Source organism: Terrapene carolina, unplaced genomic scaffold (genome assembly GCF_002925995.2).
Source record: "Terrapene carolina triunguis isolate 2854851 unplaced genomic scaffold, T_m_triunguis-2.0 Scaffold67, whole genome shotgun sequence".
NCBI lineage: Eukaryota > Metazoa > Chordata > Testudines > Emydidae > Terrapene > Terrapene triunguis.
The window spans coordinates 32970322-32992061 of NW_020664418.1; the positions used below are offsets into that span (position 1 = coordinate 32970322).

At 41.6% G+C, this 21740-nt stretch overlaps 1 protein-coding gene across 2 annotated transcripts; it reads left to right on the forward strand.

Annotated features, from left to right (window-relative positions):
- Positions 1–543: 543 nt before the first annotated feature.
- On the forward strand, positions 544–21448 carry DTWD1 (DTW domain containing 1). Of its 2 annotated transcripts, none has more exons than XM_024193911.1 (5): positions 544–600; positions 4460–4767; positions 6049–6192; positions 7825–8101; positions 21091–21448. In XM_024193911.1, exons 2-5 carry the CDS (start codon positions 4492–4494, stop codon positions 21318–21320), a joined length of 927 nt encoding a protein of 308 aa, XP_024049679.1. In that variant the 5' UTR covers positions 544–600; positions 4460–4491; the 3' UTR covers positions 21321–21448. The 2 variants fall into 2 exon arrangements, with proteins under 2 accessions (XP_024049679.1, XP_024049680.1); XM_024193912.1 differs by having other exon boundaries at positions 546–600; positions 4463–4767.
- Positions 21449–21740: the final 292 nt, after the last annotated feature.

Sequence of the window (21740 nt, forward strand, 5' to 3'; positions counted from 1 at the left end):
AGCGGCAACTGCGCACGCAATGAGGGGGCGCAGGAATGCTGTAAAAAAAATTGGGGGCACCGCTTTTTGGCGCCCCCAAATCTTGGCACCCTAGGCAACCGCCTAGTTTGCCTTAATGGTAGCACCGGCCCTGACCAAGACCCCCTTGCACCCTCTGCGTGGACCCAGGGCCACTTCTGAGACGGGGTGCAGGACTGTCCTACTAGGGATCCCCAGAAATGGGGACGGGACGAACCCGACTCCTCCCGCCTCTTCCTTCAGTTCAAACCCAGGCTTGTATGAAACCCCAAATCCCGGTCTGTGTGGGGCCGAGAGACAGAAGATTAAGGGAGAAGGGCCCCTCCTTTCCCCTGCCCTTACCCCCAGGAATCCCGCACGGTGCCGCGCATCCTCAGTACCTGCCCCAGCTGTGAGCAGCAGCAGCTCTCGCTGCTGTGTACCGTTACTAAGGCCCCCTAGCAACTAAGCGTCTCCTAAAAAGCGCTCCCCCGGGTGCGTTCTTCCGGTGTCCCGCACCCCGGCAGGCCGAGGCCGGGTCCTTTGGTTCCGGTTCCGGAATCCGGACCCAGGCCCAGAGCTGGGAGCGCTGCCGTGCGCCAGGTAGGAGTCGGAGCAGCAGGCGTTTCTTTAGGGCTGGAACTGAGCGAGTGGCTGAGGAGGGGTCTCTTGTGATTATCCAGACACGCAGGGGGGAGGGTGGGGCTGGGTTCCTCCAGGTAAACGTCTGCCCTCCGTGGGGGCCGGGCCTGGGCACCTGCAGCGCCTCCTCGCCCGCCACTCGAGCAGGGATTAAAGGGGCGGGCTGGTGCTTGTACAGGGCATGCGGAGGGCGTTGCCTGCCCTCACTCTGATGTTTGCAGGGAGGGTCCTGTGGGCAGATGATGCCCCATTTTGATGTTTTCCGGATCCCTGTCTGGGCAGTTACTCCATTTTGAGGGGGGGGAGGGGGGAGTGTCACTCTGTTTTGATGTCCACGGGGAGGACTGTAAGGGAGTAGCGAGGAGAGGGAGTTTGCTCCATTTAGATGTGTGTAGAGGAGGCTTTTATGGGGATGAGAGAGCTGCCCGATTTTGTTCACAAGGAGCCCTTCCTCAGAGTAGGGTGGGCAAGGAGGAGATGCTAGTTTCAATGACTGGATGGGCCCCTTGTACAGAGCAGCCCATACAGGTGTGCGGTGCATTGCCCCGTCATTTCAGTGTTGGCAGTGGAGCCTTTAGGACCATCATGTCTAGGCTTGGGAGCAATCGAATCTCGTCTGATGTTCATGAAGGCACGCTCCTAAGATTCTCAGGGCAATCATGCTTCTGCGAAGGACCATGCTTTCCTCCCAAAATAGTGTTTGCAATAGCTCTCTTATCTTGTTAAAAATGGTAGTAGGAGAAGATAGTGAATAGAAAGTGTGTGTTTTTATGGTGTCTAATAATGTTTGGCAAGAGAATTTTTATTATTTTCCAGTACCCCTGACTTACAGACCCTTCTGTTTAAATCGAAACCACAAAGGCATCAATACTTTTTAACATTTCATTTGTATTTCCTATTGCCTTTTTTATGGTGCTCTAATCCTTGTTGTTGCTTCTAAAGGGCCTGTTCATGTACATTTGGTTTCAATAGACGTTGAGGGAATTCACAGCATTTTTGAGGAGGGACTCACCACTTTGCAGGATTGAGTCCTAGCAGTGCACTATTCCCAGGACCCAGGGCAGAATTTAGTGAGTAGGGCTGTCACTTTGGAACAGCTTGATTGAGGGTGACTTTGAAAATGACCAATATGGTTTTCAGTGTTTCACTGAAACCTACAGAGCAATTCTCCTTTGTGAGTGAGAGATATTAAAATGCCTTAAAATTCATCCAGATGAGGTAGTCTCTCTCCACATAAGCAAGACTTCTCTGCTGTGGTAGGAGGTTACTCTGCAGATGGAATCATTATGACTGATTTGCTGTCTGAATCAAGCTCTCAATCTTACAGGATGTGAAAACTGTATTGCTGTTGTGCTTGCAAAAATATATTACATGTATGTTTTTCAGTTAAGTTTTTGTGTAGCTATTATTCTGAGACCACAGAGGTTTTCCTTTTCCACTAACAGCAGCATTTCTCCTGTCAGCGTCAATGATGAAAATGCTTTGGGGCTTCATAATTGAACACCACACTGCCATAAGGCATTATATTGAAGAGAATCAGTTTGCAGGCTGGGAAGGCATATCAAATCAAAGGGCCTCGTGGTCTCTTTTCTCCTTGAAGACTCTGTATGGTTAGCGGCCTTAGTCTAGGCTTGACAACTGTCACAAGGGCAATTTCATTCTCCCTCCACCCTCTTCCCCCTGATTCTTTTCAAGATTCAGTTCAGCGCAAACTTGGACTGTAAAAAGGGTGTGTGTGGCAGGGAGCGGTGTTAATTTCCTTTAAAGCCTCAGAATTTGGCTTTTTTTTCGTGACCTGTATGGGTGTTTCATTTTAGCAGAAAATGGTGACTCTTTCCCTGGGGTGTATTCTAAATTTACATTGGAGAGAAGTATCACACAGTTTTGTTTATTTTGCATCATGTTGTCTTGCATTTTTTTTTAATCTATTGTGTTGCATCACATCGTAAGTGGATCATAAGAAACTAGGAGGTGCAGCACAGAAAGCACAGTGGGGGTTGGGAGAAGAGACTAGGTGACTATAAGCGAACTCTGCAGCCTCTTGTTCTTGGATTGTTCCAGAGAGCTGGAGAAGCCCTGGCGTAACTTAAATAGTTCTGGAAGTCTGTCTAGGCCAGTGATTCTCAAAGCCAGTCCACCACTTGTTCAGGGAAAGTCCCTGGCGGGCTGGGCCAATTTGTTTACCTGCTGCATCCGCAGGTTCGGCTGATCGCGGCTTCCACTGGCCGCGGTTCGCCGCTCCAGGCCAATGGGGGCTGCGGGAAGGGCGGCCAGCACATCCCTCGGCCCGCACCGCTTCCAGCAGCCCCCATTGGCCTGGAGCAGCAAACCGTGGCCAGTGGGGGCCGCGATCGGCCGAACCTGCGGACGCAGCAGGTAAACAAACTGGCCCGGCCCGCCAGGGGCTTTCCCTGAACAAGCGGCGGACCGGCTTTGAGAACAACTGGTCTAGGCTACCCTAAATATCACAGTGTTGTGTGGTGCAACTCCTGGCATGTCACTTAAGAACCCAGTGTATTAGGCTGTGCCTGCCCTGGGGGAATTCTCTCCCAGTTGAATACCGGGCTTTTAGGGCCCTTTTGTGCCAGCCCTTTCATGTGGTGTAAGGGGCTCCAGTATTCTATGTTGTTTTGACATCTCGGATGAATGGTCTACAGTTCTTGCATTAATATTTTGTTCCTCTACTTAAAACAGAACTGTTAAGTTTAACCAAAAAATGCTTTAATTAATATCTTTATCACTGCTTGGAAACAAATATATCTTTTTTTTTCTTTTTTTTTTCAAGCTACCAACAAAAAAAAAACCCCAACACATTTACAGAAGCTAATGTGAAAATGTTGAGACTTTGGATAACTAAAGTTATTTTAAAGTAAACAAGTGGCTGATTTTTAATTTAGGAGCTCAACTTTAGGCATTCAAGTTTGAAAATTTTGGCCTAACATTTTTGTTGATGACTCCAAACCTGCACCTTATTGCATGCTGGAAAACCACTGTGCCCTTTCAGAATCCTATGCATATCAGTGGGGCTTTGTGTAGGCACAGGGATCTGTTCCAACAATTGCGGGGTTGGGACCTAAACCTGTATACTTATCTTTGCACTCAGGGCCGGCTCCAGCCTGGCAAGCAGGTGCTTGGGGCAGGTGCTTGGGGCAGCCGCTCCGGAGAGGGGCGGCTCGTCCAGCTATTCGGTGGCAATTCGGCAGACGGTCCCTCACTCCAGCTCGGAGCGAAGGACCTCCCGCCGAATTGCCTCCGCAGATCGCGATCGTGGCTTTTTTTTTGTTTTTGTTTTGGCTGCTTGGGGTGGCCAGAACCCTGGAGCCGGCCCTGCAAACACTTACTCCTACTGCAAATTAATGGGACTACTCATGTAAGTAAAGTTAAGCACATACTGAAGTCAGTTAGCAGGTTTGGGGCCAAAGTGTTTGCAAAATTGGAAAGTTTACAGCTTGAATTTACAAATCTGCATGTTTGTAACTTTACTCACATGAGTAAAGTGAGTGAGACAACTCATCTGAGTAAAACTGTGCATGTTTGCATGGTCAAGGCCCGAGTCTTCGAGCTCTTTAAGTCAAGGACCACCTTTTAATCTGTTTGTATAGCACCTAGCACAGAGGAGTCTGGCTCCTGATAGGAGCCTCAGGGTGTTTTAAAAAACAAACAAACGAAAAAAATCTCTTTGGGATTAATTTGATCTGATCTAGTTGATTTCTGCTGTAATAACAAGTATGTGTTAGTTCAATAGGATGACCATATGATGATTACTTTTTTAGAAATTAGTCTATTTATAGTACATCAGATACAATGTATTTTTCTTTAGCAGATACAGCATATGGTCTGTTTAAAGTAAAGATGTCTTTAAATTCATCTACATTTTTGAACCAAGAAAGCCATCAGAAATTAAAAAGGAATTTTGAATGTTTGAAAAATTCACAACAACAGACTACTTCATCACTTCAAGATAACCCACTTCAGAATTTACAGTTAGCATCCTGGGAAGTTCTTGAAAAGGCCCAAAAGAGTGGGAGATCAAAGTGCCCAAGATGTGGTAGTTCAAGGATGTTTTATTGTTATTCATGTTATGTTCCAGTTGAAACTGTGCCTACCAAAGAAATTCCAGTTGTGAAGGTTAGTGAAACATTACTGTGCCTATTATCTGTTAGTGGGTGGGGTGTGTGTGAATACATTGCCAGTGTTTGCTTTTTCTAGGTCAGCTTTAACACAGTGGTCATGATAGATGAATAAATTATGATAAAGGAGGTTTAGCAGTCTGGTTTAAGGAACCAGATGTAAGAAAATTGATAGTTAAGGTTTCAGTTCTGCAAACATTTATGTATATGCTCAACTTTACATATACAAGGAGTCCCATTGAAGTCAATGGGACTCCTCATGTGTAAAGTTATGAAATTGAGCAATTCAGGTTAGGGCTAATTCTTTAAACTCTTTCTGAAACCATTCTCACCAGGGTTCTCCAAATTGTAAGTGCCAGTGGCATAAGCATTTTGAAATCAAGATGAGATTGTTTGCTAAAAGATACACTCTAGCAATTATTTTGGGGAAGTTCTGTGGCTTGTGTTATACAGGAGGTCAGACTAGACAATCACAATGGCCACTTCTGGCCTAGGAAGCTGAGACTATAGTGGGGAGGTTATATAAACAAATGCTATGGAGCTGCATCCATTTAAACCAGGGCTGAATATGACCCAAAATGTGAACTAAAAAAAAAAAATAAAGAACTGCTCATAGTTGTATAACTAAGTTAACTATTTTCTTAAAATATATTGTTTTCCAGCTGAGATAGTGAATAAAGCTTTCAGAAGTGCCAAGGTCCCATTTACAAAAGTCACTTTGGCTCTTAAGTGCCAAAGGCCTACTGAAAATTGGACTTTGTCTCATAAGTCAGTTAGGTGCTTCTGTGCTTCTGTAAATTTTACCCATTGTGCTTGACCCTGTTCTCCTTGAAATCAAAGAGTTTTGTATTAATTTCAATGGGTTGAATACCTAATACAAATAGGTGTTCAGGATTGGGAGCATAAGGCTTCTAAATTTAAATGCATAACTTCTTTCGTCTGTTATATTAATGACTGAAAATTAAAATTGATAACAAAAGTATCAATAGAGCCTTCACTTTAGCAACATTAGAGTGTCAAGTGTGTACACATAATAGCTAAATTGCTTATTATTAAAAGCAGTGCGTGCTATTTCCTGTGTATTTTACTCTGTTTTCTTTCCCTATTTTGCATTAAACAGTTTAGTTGAAATTAGGAACTTTCATATTCTTAATATTTAAATCAAAACATTTTTAGGAAACTTTATATGAATTTACTATATATTTTAAAAAGTTTCTGTCTGGGGATTTCCTAGACATATGGCCAAATTTGTTTATATGTCTGCCATTTTTTGTTGTAGCTTCCTTTGAAGATTGACATAATTAAACACCCAAATGAAACTGATGGCAAAAGCACTGCTGTACATGCTAAACTCCTAGCACCTGAAGATGTTACTATTTATACATATCCTTGCATTCCAGACTATGAAGAAAAAAGACATGAAGTAAGAGTTTCTATAACAGGGCTGTGTGCTGGGGAAATGTTCATGTGCCTTCATCTCCCAACTCCTGCTGATATTGCACTTCCCCTACAGAGAAGAGAGAGGATTTGGTTTATTGTGCTTTGTAGCAGTATTTTATTTACTGCATAGAGCAGAAGTGTCAAACACCAACCCCACTGGCTGTATTGCCCTGCTTGATGGAGTTATGTGGCCTGCTTGGCATATTCAACTTCTGCAGAATCTAAGCTTTTATTTTGTAAAAAGTAAGCTTCTAGTATTTCCTGGTGCAGGGAAAACCTACCAAATGTAATTGATGCATGTTGTCTTCTTGAGTCAGCCCAGAGCCTGAAATAATGACTGTGAGGAATGAGCTCCCAGTCCTCAATTAATTTCACTGCAGTGAGAATTCTGAAACCTAACATTTGTAATGTCAGCATTAACAAATGGGGAAGGGAGTGAATGAAGTTCATGGGTGTGGGAATTGGTATTTGCTGCAGGGAAGGAAATGTCAAGGAAAGAAGAGGGAGAGAAACAGAGGAAGGAGGATGGGAAAGACTTGGGGGTGGGAGGGGAGAAAAAATACTGCTGATCCTAAAAATGGTCATAATTTCCCATTAGGATGCTGAATGTAATAAGGAGGTTTAATTATTGCATATAGGCCATATTGTTTTGTGTGCTATACCATTGACATCTGTGGGAGTTCTGCTGTAGATTAGACGTCAGACTAGATGATCTAATCATCACTCTGGCCTTAAAATTTATGAATTAATTGAGGGTAACAAGTAGTTCTACATTTATACTCTGGCCCATAGACCATAATTAAAAATGGAATTTGGCCATCTTCACAATATAAGATTGCACGCTGGCATAGAGAAATAGATTAGTGTAAACATCTGCATAGTACCTTCTTGCACATAAAATATTGGCTTGGTAGGATACGTTGTTTAACATGTATAGAAGTAGTATACATGTAGGCTTGGCAGATTTCAATTTTTTTTAAATAATTTTGATGGATATCGTTAAACATTTTATTTTTAGTGATTTACCTTTTCACAGTTGCATGAAATTTTGGTTTTTAAGCAATTTGTCGATTTTTTTAATCGATTTTACGTTTTCAGTTGCAGGAAACTATGGGTACATCAGACAATAATTATTTAATGACAGCCTGTAATAACTTCTCAAGCAGCATTTTTCTATCTTTTCCTATCTGTATATTTAAGTTATTGTTGGTGGAAACATTTTTTTAGTCTGTTTGTATATGTATTGTGAAATTGATGTTTACTGACATTTACTGTTAAAAAGCTAATCCTTCCAAGCCTGTACATATTTAATGAAACCCCTGCAAATAACTAATTTAAACAAATCCCTTGCCTTAATTTAGTTTTTCTTTTCCCCTGTCTCTCTGCTTACCCTTTGGGGCATTTGAAATACATTTTCAAAGAGAAGTTCATTTTCATCTTGTATGGATTTAAATGGTTTGATTTTTTTTTTTTTTATTATATTTGTGTGTGTGGATTGCTTTAAGGAATAGGTAGTTTCTTTTTTAATAGAAAAGTTCTTGAAACTTTACCAGAAACGTTAACAAAATTTTCTGTCAGAATGGCACTCGGATCTCTGTATTTGTTTTCATTTTAGATTGCACTTATCTTTCCTGGTCCTAACTCAATTTCGGTAAAAGATATTATTCTCCATCTGGAAAAAAATGTTGAGAAAAATGTTAGTTGTGGCAATGATGATGATTCTTCAGCAGAGCCATTTCTCAAGAAAGCAAAAATAGAAACAAAAGAAGATCGAAACCTAAGTGAATATAAATCAAACAGCAGGAGTGAAGACACTGTACTGAAGAAAGTAATATTTATTGACAGTACTTGGAATCAAACCAACAAAATAATCACTGATGAGCGACTTCAAGGTAAATAAGTAAATAAATAAAAGAGGATGTTACAGCTACAGTAAAGTGGCTAAATGAAATATACGTATTTCTTTCTTAAATGCAAAAGACCTGATTGGATACCATAGTGATGAGCAGGGTCGAAATACATACATGAAAATAGATCTGAACATACATCGGGGTTCAATTATATGACTTAAAATTGTTTTTTTTTTTTTTTTTTCCATTTTGTCAAATATCTGAACATGTTGTGTTACACACAGAACCTGGTTCTTCCTGACAGTATTGATAATGTCATCAGTGGAAAACTTAATACAAGTATTGCTGCTTTTATTATGAATTAGCACAATGTACTTGTAGTTCTGCACAGCCTTCATTGTGTTATATTGATTAGAAGGATGACATATTTCAGCATTCCACAGAGAATTAAAATGTGTAACAACAATTTGGCAGTTTTATACTTGTACTATGTAGGGCTCAATCCTGCTCCCGTTGAAATCAATGGCAGTTTGAAAACTGACTTCACGAGAGCAAGAGCAAGCCCTTAGGTTGGAAGGCACATTTCCTTCATTTCTACTCTGTGTATTAGCTGGCAAGTGTATTAGCAAGTATGTATTTCTCAACTTAATTTCTACCAGCCTATGGAGTGGGCATACAGAATTCCTGCATGGAAGATGAATGCTGCTTCGCTGCCCAGTTAGCTCATTTAAAAAATACTGCATATGAGCATAATTTATTAGCCAATAAAAATCCTATTACAAAATATATTGAACATAAAAATTCCGTTTATCAAATAAATTGATATACACTACAGTGTTGTATTGCTTTATTGCATGATGTAAATATGAACTGATTTAAATTTAAGGTACTTAAAAATCTTGTTCACAAAGGATGAAATTCAGGAAACCAACATGCAGCTAAGGAATTTGGAATTTATATGGGTATCTTGCTCATGACTAAGGAAAGAAAATCTGCCCCCCCCCCATTCCTTCCGCAGGGCCAAGTCATCGGACTGCAGCATAGCCCTTCCTTGTACCTATTTCAGCCTATGGGACAGAATAGTAGCTTCTGCCTTCTAATCACTGTGGACACCACCAGTCCGTCTGTTACTCATGCCTATAACCAGCATGCACATATTTAACTTGCACCTTTCTCTGGGTCCTCAAATCAAGGCTAAACCTAAATCTCGCAGAATCTTTTGGCATAACATCTCTAAGATATGACCATTCTTATCCATCCACACAGCTAAAACTCTCCTTCAAGCTCTTATCTTGATTACTGTAACATTTTTTTCTCTGGCCTTGACAAATGCAATCTTACCACACTTACGTCCATTTAGAATACTGCTACAAAGATCACTTTCCTAGCCCATCACTTTGACCACATCACCCCTCTCTTTGGATCTCTCCACTGAGTCCCCATTCTCTATTGCATCAAACATAAGATGCTTGTATTTACTTTCCAGGCACTTCACAGTTCATCCCCACCTACCTATCACCTCTCATTTGCCAGTGAGCTGCGATGCTTGCCTCCAGTTGGCCCATGATGCCAGCCTCCATCACGCAATTGTTAAATTTTCAAATAAACACTTTTGTACTTTCTCTCATGCTGCCCCACATGCTTGGGGGAGGGAAGCTCCTTGTAAACGTCCACAGACTTACCTCGTTTCCATCTTCAAATTAATCTTCAAAACTCTCCTTTTCCATGATGCCGACAAACAGCTCAAACTGTTAGGCTGCTGGTGGGCAGAGATCACTGCTTAGCTTGCTGACCAATACTATCTTGTTGTTTACTTGAACTCCTGCATCTGTCTGTGTCCATTGTCTTATGTTATACTTATACTGTAAGCCCCTTAGGGCAGAGACGATCTTGTTCTGTTTGTACAGTGATCACCATCATGGGCTCCTGGTCCATGACTAGAGCTCCTAGGCACTATAGTAATACAAATAATAATAATGTAAGGATTTCATCTACTTAAGTGTTGACCCAGTGGACCCTTCCCCAGGTTATATAACCCCAAATTCTCTACTCCACACCACCATTCTAAGTCTAGGCAGGATCTTATACCGTCCTTGTCAGCAAAGTACCTGAGTGCCTTCCAGTAGTCCATTAAGTGATGTGACTAACGTGTGTTATGTGTGGTTCATTCTCTCTTCTCCTCTCTCTAGGAGCAGAGCTGTCTCTGCAGGTTAGTGTTTTGGTTTTTTAAATATGTACACACTATGTGTTTATATTAGAGAAAGTAAGTCGAAGAAGCGCGCCTGCACTTGAAGCAGAAGGTGGTGAGATTTGTTCTGGTCCTTAGTTCCTGTGGGAGTTCCTTCCATAGTCACGGGTGGTTCTTGACAAAGCTTTGTCTCCTACACAGATGAGCTTTGCTGTTGTGATAGAAAATTCCATGGTGTCTGATGAGTAGAGTGGTTGACCACAGTTTTCATTCTGGAACAGCACCTTGAAATTAAGGACTGAGACCATGAGTTTGAATTGACATTCTATGGGAAGCTAATGTAGAGAGTGGCAGACGGATTTGATAACCTCCATCTTGTTCAGGTTCAGTTTCAACTAACTCTTCTTTCATCTTGGTTGTGGTGGTGGTACAGTTGTACATGGTGAGGGATAAGTAGAGCTGTGTATGATCCCCATATTGTTGGCATTTGAGTCCATGTCATCTTACCAGTTCATCTAGTGGCTACATAGAGATGACTAAAAGGACTAAAGTGAACTGTACTTTATGCAGAGCCAGCATGGAACCAAATGCCTTTATTAGCAGAGACTCCTTTTGTGTCCACGCCACTGATGTCTCCCTCACTTCCCCCCACTATACCTCAAATAAGACTAGCTGAATAGGTGTACTGCCTTAAAGGCATGAATTTCACCCCCACTTCCTACAATATGGATTTGTTACAAGTTCTTTTGTGGGTTGGTTGTATAATTTTTCTCACAGGAAAATTGATGGCATTCACATCTGTCTGTATGCGCCTCAACAGCACACATCAGAGTTACACAATCACTGTCATTCTTCTGTTTCCAAAAAATAAGTTACTACAGTATTTGTTCACTTAAAAGAAAATACTGGAGAGAACCATTAATGAAGTGTGCCAAGAAAATGTAAAATAAAGTCTGTGTTTTGTAAGCCTGCGTTTATATATTTCAGTAAATCTAGTTAATTGCACTTACAAGTGAAAGCAATATGGGACATCAATTAGCCTCGGAAATAGACAACCTAGGAGACTTGGACAAAATTAAGTATTTCTAAATCTTATTAGGAAAGTGGTGTAATATATCTTTAGAAAACCAAACCAAACCCAATTGCATTACAGACAGGAAATATTTGAAAGTTGCTAATGTTTGGTTAGGATTGATAGATTACTTCATTAGAAATCAATGATCACTGGATCTGAAAAGTGAACTGTTACATTCAGTATTAATGATTACTTTCCTGGAGGTAATGCAGCATATTGGCAGCATTTGTATGGCTGTTAAAGTAGAAGATTGCTTAGGTACTTTTTCTGTGGCCTTAGTCAAATTTCTTTTATTAGTTTACATATTCTCTTGTGCAAATATATGCCATGCATCTGCTTCAGTTTTTAAAGCATCTATGCTCCCTTCTACTTTTGCAAGTAAATGATAGCCTGTAACTGGACATGGAGGCTAGTGGAAGGAACTGTCTCTGTGGCATATTGCCCCTTTATCCCATCCTCTGGAGCAGTGGTGGGCAACCTGCGGGCCACACGCAGGCATGGCCACCTGCAGCTCCCAGTGGCCACAGGCACGACCAATGGGAGCTGTGAGAAGCAGCAACCAGCACGTCCCCGTGGCTCGTGCTGCTTCCCGCAGCTCCCACTGGCCGGGAATGGCGAACTGCGGCCACTGGGAGCTGCAGGTGGCCACGCCTGCGGACGGTCACTGTAAACACTGTCTCGTGGCCTGCCAGCGGATTACTCTGATGGGCTGCAGGTTGCCCACCACTGCTCTGGAGGCATTTTGTGAGGAGGGTGCAGGTCTGCAAAGATTTCCTGCCCCTGTTTCTCCCCCCCCAAAAAAATAATCCCCAGGAGATGGGGGAACAACTTCATAAATTCCTGTAGACTCCGCCTACAGTAATGTACAAATCTTTTTCCTTTATGATTTGGACACCAAGGGTGATTCAAGAGACAACAGTTGGTAGGAGAGCCCTAGCAACACAGAGGCAAGGGACCAATATGTGGCTTCCCTTTGCTTTTGCTAAATTCCCCAAGATACACAGAGATATTGAGAATCTGCAGATTTAGAGAGGGGGCTGAACCCCTTGCCACTTCTACATGAGGGGCAACCAATTCAAGAACTGTAAGGAAATTCCAGTGAGCTGAAACTAGTGGAGCTCTGAATCCCCTGCACAATAATAATAATAATTAATAATAATTAATAATAACCGAGGCTCAGGTGATCTTCAGTGGGATTCTGTCTATTCCTAGAGAAGGGCAACAAAGGTGTGACAAGATTATGATGATCAATAGATGGCTCAGGCAGTGGTGCTATAAGGAGGGCTTTGGGATGTATGGCCACTGGGAGGCTTTCATGGACAGAGGACTGTTCTCTCGGGATGGACTTCACCTGAGTAGGGAGGGAAATAGACTTCTAAGATGGAGGCTGGCACAACTGATTAAGAGAGCTTTAAACTAGAAATTTGGGGGAGGTGTTTGGGAGATGTCCAGGTAATCTCCACGCCGGATTTTAACATTGAGAGGGAAGAAAACAAAGTAAGAAAGGATACAGCCGTGGGTAGGAGAATGGACATAAGGAGGAAGGGTAGTGTAGATACCAGTCTAATATGTGATACTGGCGGTAGAATGTCAGTGCCTAATCAGGTGAAGAATGTGAGCGAAGCCAAACAGCAGAAATTAAGATGTTTGTACACCAATGCAAGGAGCCTATGTAACAAAATGGAGGCACTAGAGTTACTGGTGCAGGAAGTGAAACCCGATATTATAAAGATAACAGAAACATGGTGGAATAGTAGTCATGACTGGAGTACAGGTATTGAAGGATATGTGCTGTTTAAGAAAGACAGAAATAAAGGCAAAGGTGGTGGAGTAGCATTGTATATCAATGATGAGGTAGACTGTAAAGAAATAAGAAGTGATGGAATGGATAAGACAGAGTCTGTCTGGGCAAAAATCACATTGGGGAAGAAAGCTACTAGAGCCTCCCCTGGGATAGTGCTTGGGGTGTGCTATAGCCCACTGGGATCTGATATGGATAGAGACCTTTTTAATGAAGTAAATACTAATGGGAATTGTGTGATCATGGGAGACTTTAACTTCTCAGATATAGACTGGAGGACAAGTGCTAGTAATAGGGCTCAGATTTTCCTGGATGCGATAGCTGATGGATTCCTTCACCGAGTGGTTGCTGAACCAACAAGAGGGGATGCCATTTTAGATTTGGTTTTGGTGAGTAGTGAAGACCTCATAGAAGAAATGGTGTAGGAGACAACCTTGGTTCGAGCGATCATGAGCTAATTCAGTTTAAACTAAATGGAAGGATAAACAAAAATAGATCTCTGACTAGGTTTTTTTGATTTAAAAAGGGCTAACTTTAAAAATTTAAGGAAATTAGTTAAGGAAGTGGATTGGACTGAAGAACTTGTGGATCTAAAGGCGGAGGAGGCCTGGAATTACTTCAAGTCAAAGTTGCAGAAACTATCAGGAGCCTACATCCCTAGAAAGGGGGAAAAATTCATAGGCAGGAGTTGTAGACCAAGCTGGATGAGCAAGCATCTCAGAGAGGTGATTAAGAAAAATCAGCCTACAATGGGTGAAAGATGGGAGGGATCAGCAAGGAAAGCTACCTTATGGAGGTCAGAACATGTAGGGATAAAGTGAGAAAGGCCAAAAGCCATGTAGAGTTGGACCTTGCATAGGGAATTAAAACCAATAGTAAAAGGTTCTATAGCCATATAAATAAGAAGAAAACAAAGAAAGAAGAGGTGGGACCACTAAACACTGAGGATGGAATGGAGGCTAAGGATAATCTAGGCATGACCCAATATCTAAACAAATACTTTGCCTCAGTCTTTAATAAGGCTAATGAGGAGCTTAGGGATAATGGCAGGATGACAAATGGGAATGAGGATATGGAGATAGATATTACCACATCTGAGGTACAAGCCAAACTTGAACAGCTTAATGGGACTAAATCGGTGGGCCCAGATAATCTTATCCAAGAATATTAAAGGAACTGGCACATGAAGTTGCAAGCCCATTAGCAAGAATTTTTAATGAATCTGTAAACTCAGGGGTTGTACTGATGACCGGAGAATTGCTAACATAGTTCCTATTTTTCCTATCCGGATAACTATAGGCCTGTTAGTTTGACATCTGTAGTATGCAAGGTCTTGGAAAACATTTTGAAGGAGAAAGTAGTTAAGGACATTGAGGTCAATGGTAATTGGGACAAAATACAACATGGTTTTACAAAAGGTAGATCGTGCCAAACCAACCTGATCTCCTTCTTTGAGAAGGTAACAGATCTTTTAGACAAAGGAAATGCAGTGGATCTAATTTACCTCAATTTCAGTAAGGCTTTTGATACGATTCCACATGGGGAATTATTAGTTAAATTGGCAAAGATGGGGATCAATATGAAAATTGAAAGGTGGATAAGGAACTGGTTAAAGAGGAGACTACAACGGGTCATACTGAAAGGTGAACTGTCAGGCTGGAGGGAGGTTACTAGTGGAGTTCCTCAGGGATCGGTTTTGGGACCAATCTTCTTTAATCTTTTTATTACTGACCTTGGCACAAAAAGTGGGAGTGTGCTAATAAAGTTTGCGGAAGACACAAAGCTGGGAGGTATTGCCAATACAGAGAAGGACCGGGATATCATACAGGAAGATCTGGATGACCTTGTAAACTGGAGTAATAGTAATAGGATGAAATTTAATAGTGAAAAGTGCAAGGTCATGCATTTAGGGATTAATAACAAGAATTTTTGTTATAAGCTGGAGACGCATCAATTGGAAGTAACAATGGAAGAGAAGGGCCTCAGAGTATTGGTTGATCACAGGATGACTGAGCCACCAATGTGATATGGCCGTGAAAAAAGCTAATGCGGTCTTGGGATGCATCAGGCGAAGTATTTCCAGTAGAGATAAGGAGGTGTTAGTACCGTTATACAAGGCACTGGTGAGACCTCATCTGGAATACTGTGTGCCGTTCTGGTCTCCCATGTTTAAGAAGGATGAATTCAAACTGGAACAGGTACAGAGAAGGGCTGCTAGGATGATCTGAGGAATGGAAAACCTGTCGTATGAAAGGAGACTCAAAGAGCTTGGCTTGTTTAGCCTAACCAAAAGAAGGCTGAGGGGGAGATATGATTGCTCCCTATAAATATATCGGAGGGATAAATACCAGGGAGGGAGAGGAATTATTTCAGCTCAGTACCACTGTGGACACAAGAACAAATATAAACTGGCCATCAGGAAGTTTAGACTTGAAATTAGACGAAAGTTTCTAACCAGCAGAGGAGTGAAGTTCTAGAACAGCCTTCCAAGGGGAGCAGTGGGGGTAAAAGACATATCTGGCTTCAAGACTAAGCTTGAAAAGTTTATGGAGGGGATGGTATGATGGGATAGCCTAATTTTGGCAATTAATTGATCTTTGATTATTAGCGGTAAATATGCCCAATGGCCTGTGATGGGATGTTAGATGGGGATGGGATCTGAGTTACTACAGAGAATTCTTTCCTGGGTGTCTGGTTGGTGAGTCTTGCTCACATGCTCTGGGTTTAGCTGATGGCCATATTTGGGGTTGGGAAGGAATTTTCCTCCAGGGCAGATTGGCAGAGGCCCTGGGAGTTTTTTGCCTTCCTCTGCAGCGTGGGGCACGGGTTACTTGCTGGAGGATTCTCTGCACCTTGAAGTTTTTAAACCTTGATTTGAGGACTTCAGTAGCTCAGACATAGGTTAGGGGTTTATTACAGGAGTGGGTGGGTGAGATTCTGTGGCCTGCGTTGTGTAGGAGGTCAGACTAGACTATCATGATGGTCCCTTCTGACCTTAAAGTCTATGACTCTATGACTCTATATCCGACATGGGGATTCAGCAGAACCCTTCAGCACGTGCTTAGAGTCAAGCATGTTCAAGTCACATACTCAGTGGACGGGTCTCACTAATCTTTATCAAGGCAAAACACGCAGCAAGTGGTGATCAGTTACTCATAAGTGGGAAGTTCATCAGCATGATTTCATCACAGTCACCTCCAGCACTTCCCTTTGTTGTACAAACTTATTTATAACTTCTCTCTTCTTACACATATATATTAGTCTCTCATTTTCATGTTAACTCTCCTCCCCAACACTACAATCGTAGTGTTACTTTAAAACTGTATTTTTCTAGTTTTTTAGGTTGTTTTTTTTGTCACAAACATAATTACTTTGCAATTTCTTACACATGTGCAGTTCTACTTTTGCTTATTCTGTTAAATGTGGTTAGAACAGACCGGGGTCGGCAACCTTCGGCACACGGCCCATCAGGGTAATCCGCTGGCGGGCCGCAAGACATTTTTGTTTACGTTGACCGTCTGCAGGCACGTCCCCCCGCAGCTCCCAATGGCCGGGAACGGCGAACCGAAGGTTGCCGACCCCTGGAACAGACTCATTCACAGCAGGCTTCTTTCAAGCCTAAATGTGCCTTCATTCCCAATACAGTCATTAAAGTAGATTAGAATGGGAGCTTGTGCAAGTTTTCGTATCTATCATCACAGGTCTTGATGTAATTGTGAAGAAGTATGGTTGCTTGTGGCGATGATAAAAGCACATAGAAAAAGAATGGGAGCATAAGAACGAAACTCTGAAAGGTGACCGTCAGCCAAATAAAGTGCGTGTGAGAGAAAATAGCTTTTGTATGGACAAAATTTGTTTATTCTCCATACTTGTGTTTTCTAAATGTCTACACTTCCATCCTGCCTAAATCCTAGATTGGCACAAACATTTATTTTATTATTTGAGCTCAAAATATGTGGATACTAAACATGAAAAAAGTCAAAATGTTGACTTCCTGGATAGTCTAAGTTACTCATAAGAACAACTAGTGTTTGTAATAAAATATTGCCTTTGGCTGTATAGATACAGTACAGAGATGATGGGAATATGCTCAGTAAACAGTAACACTTAACCTCTTCTAAATCTTTTGTTCTGAAACTCTTAAATACTCTGTGTTGAAGTTAATTGATCCTGTGCCTGTATTCTCACTGGGGTCAGTGATCTGACTGTTATTTAACATCTTACTTCCCTTTCCCTGCCCCCAAATGTTAAGCGGTGGGAACTTTGTATTGGAGGAATCTTCCCTAAATTTTAGTTCACCACTTGTAAGGTGAAACCCTGACTCTACTGAAGTCATTGGGATTTTTGCTATTGACTTCAATTGAGCCAGAATTTCACCTTCATTCTTTTGGTTTATTGGGTACTCCTCTGTTAAAAGAGGTCATTGAAACTTTATGTAGGAGATAAACCAGTGTTATGAAAACTGCCTTTAGTGTAAAAATTAAAGGGAATGATTAGCCTGTATCATTTTTATTATCCTCAGTTTAGACACCTTTTTCATTACCAGTTTACACACTGTTTAATGCCTGTTATGACATAGTGTACTTTGAAAAGGAAATTCTATTAATATTCAAGGAATCATGTTCTTAGTTGTGAAATAAATAGCAAGACTCACCTTGTGATTGCTCCAGAAACAGTTAAATGTAGTTTGAAGCTATATAAAAAGTACAAAATTGTAAGTGCTGGGCTACAGGCCAGTTTGGGCTCCTGAAATAGGGCCATATGGAGATGGACCAAACTTCTCTGTCTGTAATTTCCAAGCAATTCTCAGACCATGTTGTAATTACTGATGTTAAACTATCTCAAGATACAGATTTTGCATCTTAATGTTAACAACATTTAAGAAGATACTTATAGTTCAGAGCCTGATCTTGCAAACATTTATTACACACTGTAGTACTTGCTTACCTGATTGATCCCATTGACTTATTATGCATTTTTAAAGAAATTTCAGAGTAGTTGACGTGACTTCAATGGGTTTTTTTAGGCTAATATGGGATTGCACTTCAACAGGATTACTTAGGGTTCAGTAGTGAAGAGCTTGCAGCATCAGGGCCTTCAGTGGCTTTTGAATCCTTGCATGATCGAAATCAGCATCATTTATTTACTTTTATCCAATTTTGTAAATATAACTAACATTATAAGATATTCATGTATATTAAGATATCCACAGTATTCTTGCCGCCAAGTTAAAGAAGTATGGGCTGGATGAATGGACTGTAAGGTGGATAGAAAGCTGGCTAGATCGTCGGGCTCAACGGGCAGTGATCAATGGCTCCATGTGTAGTTGGCAGCCGGTTTCAAGCGGAGTGCCCCAAGGGTCAGTCCTGGGGCCGGTTTTGTTTAATATCTTTATTAATGATCTGGAGGATGGTGTGGACTGCAGTCTCAGCAAGTTTGCAAATGACACTAAACTAGGAGGCGTGGTAGATACACTAGAGGGTAGGGATCGGATACAGAGGGACCTAGACAAATTAGAGGATTGGGCCAAAAAAAACCTGATGAGGTTCAACAAGGATAAGTGCAGAGTCCTGCACTTAGGACGGAAGAATCCCATGCACTGCTACAGACTAGGGACCGAATGGCTAGGTAGCAGTTCTGCAGAAAAGGACCTAGGGGTCACAGTGGATGAGAAGCTGGATATGAGTCACCAGTGTGCTCTTGTTGCCAAGAAGGCTAACGGCATTTTGGGCTGTATAAGTAGGGGCATTGCCAGCAGATCGAGGAACGTGATCGTTCCCCTTTATTCGACATTGGTGAGGCCTCATCTGGAATACTGTGTCCAGTTTTGGGCCCCACACTACAAGAAGGATGTGGAAAAATTGGAAAGAGTCCAGCGGAGGGCAACAAAAATGATTAGGGGTCTGGAGCACATGACTTATGAGGAGAGGCTGAGGGAACTGGGATTGTTTAGTCTCCAGAAGAGAAGAATGAGGGGGGATTTGATAGCAGCCTTCAACTATCTGAAGGGGGGTTCCAAAGAGGATGGAGCTCGGCTGTTCTCAGTGGTGGCAGATGACAGAACAAGGAGCAATGGTCTCAAGTTGCAGTGGGGGAGGTCCAGGTTGGATATTAGGAAACACTATTTCACTAGGAGGGTGGTGAAGCACTGGAATGCGTTACCTAGGGAGGTGGTGGAGTCTCCTTCCTTGGAGGTTTTTAAGGCCCGGCTTGACAAAGCCCTGGCTGGGATGATTTACTTGGGAATTGGTCCTGCTTTGAGCAGGGGGTTGGACTAGATGACCTCTTGAGGTCCCTTCCAACCCTGATATTCTATGATTCTATGATATGGGCCATATCATGCCATTAGGTTTTAAGGAAAACTCCACTGATATCAGCTCCACTGAATGAGCTCTGCTTAAAAACAGATGATGTGAATATATATTAAGGCCTACTACTACTTCTCTAGACACATTAATTTCAATAAAATAAAAAAACAAAGGAAAATAGCAGATAGTAAACTTACATTTATTGTCACCAAATCGTTGCATATCCTGCCTTCAATAATTTTCTTTCCTAAGTGATCTGTTAGAGCCATTCCAGACATCTCAAAATCAAATCCCTGAGGAACTATACCTTCCACTCTAAGGCCCTTAGCCCCGTCATAAAGTTAGGCATGGCTTGAGTCTTTGCAGGATTGGTGCTTCAGGTCCGGTTGCTGCAACCTGATCTATGTGGGCAGGCCTTAAGCCTATATGGAGACTCATGGAGTCAATGGTATTGTGTAGATAAAAGATCTATCACGAAGATCAAATTGCAGGATCTGGGCCTCAAGTAGAAATGTTTATGAAACTGACCTTTTCTGAATTGGGTGAGGATGGGGGGAATTATTGCCAACATTAAAAAGCAAAAACAACAACAAACCCCTCAGTAGCTGACAACTGTGTGTACCTTTGTGATGTTATATATAAGATTGGCAGGATTCGATTTTTATTGATAAATGTTGATTTCACAGTACCCACACAAACCTAGGGAAAAATTTCCATCGATGATGATAATTAAGGTTAAGATTCTCTCATGGATATTTTCAATAAAGTCAGGGACCAGGTCCTGGGCAAGAAACAAAAATTCATCTGTCCCTGACTTTTACTAAAAATACTCTAGGGTGCGGGGACAAACAGAGCGCTGCTGGGGCTTGCAGCTGCTCTGGTCCTGCCGCTGCTCCTGTGGCATGGGCTGACCCAACCCCAGCCATTGCTCGAGCGGGCTCGGGTCTGGCCATCAGTCAGCTGTTCCAGCGGCCACTGCTCCGACAGCCCTAGGGTTGACAGCTGCGCCAGCCCTGCCCCAGAAGAAGTCACGGAGGTTCCAGAAAGTCACGGAATCCAGGACCTCCATGACTGAATCATATCCTTAAAAATAATTGAAACTTACAAATAAGCGGAGTAAGAAAAATGGTGCTTGAGAACCTAGAGTTTGATTTAAGGCTATTTACTTTGTATATTTTCATGTGTGATGTTGACAATTTGTGTTTAACTGTTATAAAGTTTTAACTTTTTGAATCTTAATGTCTGCTGTCAGTAAATAATTGTCTGACTCTGCACATGATTTCCTGTAATTGTGAAAATTTAAATAAATAAAAATGCTTAAAATTCTGGGTTTTAAATACTTTTTTAGAACTGTAAAAATTTAAATTGATAAAAATTGAAAGAATGCTTAAAAACAAACCAATATTATCCATAAAAATTATAAAAAAAAAATTGAATTCTGCCAAGCCTAAATATATAATAAATACCTAGCTCTTATCTAGCACTTTTCACCATTACCCTCACTTTATAAATGGGGAAACTGAGGCACAGATACTTACCCAAGGTCACCCAGCAGGCGAATGGCCGAGCCGGTAACAGAACCCAAGTCTCTCAAGTCCCAGTCTAGAGCTCTGTTTGTTAAGCCACAATGCCTAACATTTGTCCCCTTTTTCTTGGCAGGGTTACTACAAATTGAGTTGAAAACAAGAAAAACTTGCTTTTGGCGTCACCAGAAAGGAAAGCCAGATACGTATCTTTCTACAATTGAAGCCATTTATTATTTTCTTGTGGATTATCACCAGGAGGTTTTAAAAGAGGGCTACAAAGGACAATATGACAACCTGCTTTTTTTCTTTTCATTTATGTACACACTGATAAAAAATGCCAAGAATTCTGCAGGAAAAGAATAAGCCAAGACATCTATTTGTCTGTAAATAGCACCATGTTTGTTTTTCTTCATCATAATTAAAGTGTAGCAATACAATTTTTTGTCTAAATGACATTTGAGAGTTCAATAATAAAACAAAGTATTACAGTCTGGAGTTGTCTGTAATGCTGCGCCAAATGCAAGAGCAGGATCTGGTTCTGCACACACTTGATGCGTAATTTTAATCACTACTTGTTTCAATGACATGCATATCCCTAAGCGTTGCCAGTTAGGGCCTACTTTTGTGAGTCTGACCCTGCAGTCCTCACCTTGGGTAAATCACAATGTGCCTGAGGCAAGGAATGGAGAATTAAGACCTCATATTGGAAATAGTAAGATCTCAGGATTGTAAAGATGAGTTAATATGTCAACGTGGAATCTCTTTCTAAAACATAGTAAAATG